The following is a 1,188-nucleotide window of genomic DNA, read 5'->3' as shown; positions in this document are numbered from 1 at the left end:
AGATATGTTATTCCTCCAGGTTTTGATAAGAGAATCACGCTCCTCTACGGTGCGTTGTAGAGACTGGAGGGCGTGCTATAACCGCCTCCAACGCCGCCTCCGACGAAACCTCCAAAGTTCCCTCCAACTCCGTGTCCGATTCCACTGATTCCACCAACTCCTCCAATCCCGCCATGTCCCACAACGTGACCAGCGCCATGGGAAGCCGTAGTCAGAGCCGAGTGGAGGTCTTCCCCGGAGGGAAGGATCGGGTTCTCGCCATCCTCATAGTTCACGAACACCACTTCAGGCTCCGTCGGCGGCGGTGCTGGCACTTCGATCACTCTCTGGTCTTGCTCCGTCTGCTTGTTGAGGACGTACACGACCTGTTGCTGCTGTGGAGGAGGTACGATGATCGGATCAGGTCCCTGGTCATCTTCGGGCAGCCTCACGAAAACGACATTGCGTTCCACTTTGGGCTGTGGAAGGTAATAAGGACGCCTAACAGTGGGATAAGTCCTTGGGGCATCGTAGAAAAACGAACGTTGGGTCACTTGGGGCGTGACACAGCTCCCATCCACGTGTCGCACTTGCCCATAGCTGCAACTGCCGATGCGGAAAGATGGGCTAAAATAAGAGGGTGAGGGGATATGAGAGGATGGGTGGATATAAGAGGATGAGTGGAAACGAGAGGATGGGTGGATATAAGAGGATGAGTGAATGTGAGAGGTTGGGCTATAGGAGGATGGGCGAAAGTGAGAGGAGGAGGGGTAAGGAACGGATGGTCGGAAAGGCGGCGGCGGGAGATATCCCTGTGGACCAGCCGACACAGCAGTCACGAATGCCAAAATCTATAAAGAAACACAGCCTTGGTTACATAGTTATAAAACTCTGCTGACATAATGTAGAAAAAAAACGGAGAGAATCGCATCTATAACGAATATTGTACACTTTGATACAAACGTTGGCACTACTCACCGCGAGCTTCATGTTGGAACTTCATGCTACACATCCAAGTGACAAGGTGTATATATACTGTATATTAGGTGCTCCTACCCCTCCCACACACTACGTATTAGTCTTACCAAGGTATTGCCTTTCTCCCTTCACACATAAAGCTCGGTACCCATACAGGGGTGAAAGAAGAATTTCCAGATCAGTCTGTTGGCCAAACCTCAAAGGGAACACCGCGTACCAGATACCAGATAA

The 1,188-nt window shown here is 51.1% G+C and overlaps 1 protein-coding gene across 1 annotated transcript; it reads right to left on the bottom strand.

The window, feature by feature from the left end:
• LOC119587495 lies at positions 1-985 on the bottom strand. The gene is made up of 2 exons (XM_037936222.1): positions 958-985; positions 1-830 (listed from the first exon to the last, which is right to left on the bottom strand). Exons 1-2 carry the CDS (start codon positions 967-969, stop codon positions 45-47), a joined length of 798 nt encoding a protein of 265 aa, XP_037792150.1. The 5' UTR covers positions 970-985; the 3' UTR covers positions 1-44.
• Between the last annotated feature and the right edge of the window lie 203 nt (positions 986-1,188).

The sequence above is a fragment of the Penaeus monodon genome, chromosome 22, assembly GCF_015228065.2.
Source record: "Penaeus monodon isolate SGIC_2016 chromosome 22, NSTDA_Pmon_1, whole genome shotgun sequence".
Lineage (NCBI taxonomy): Eukaryota > Metazoa > Arthropoda > Malacostraca > Decapoda > Penaeidae > Penaeus > Penaeus monodon.
The sequence above is the reverse complement of the archived record's forward strand: the minus strand, read 5'-3'. Positions and strand labels throughout refer to the sequence as shown.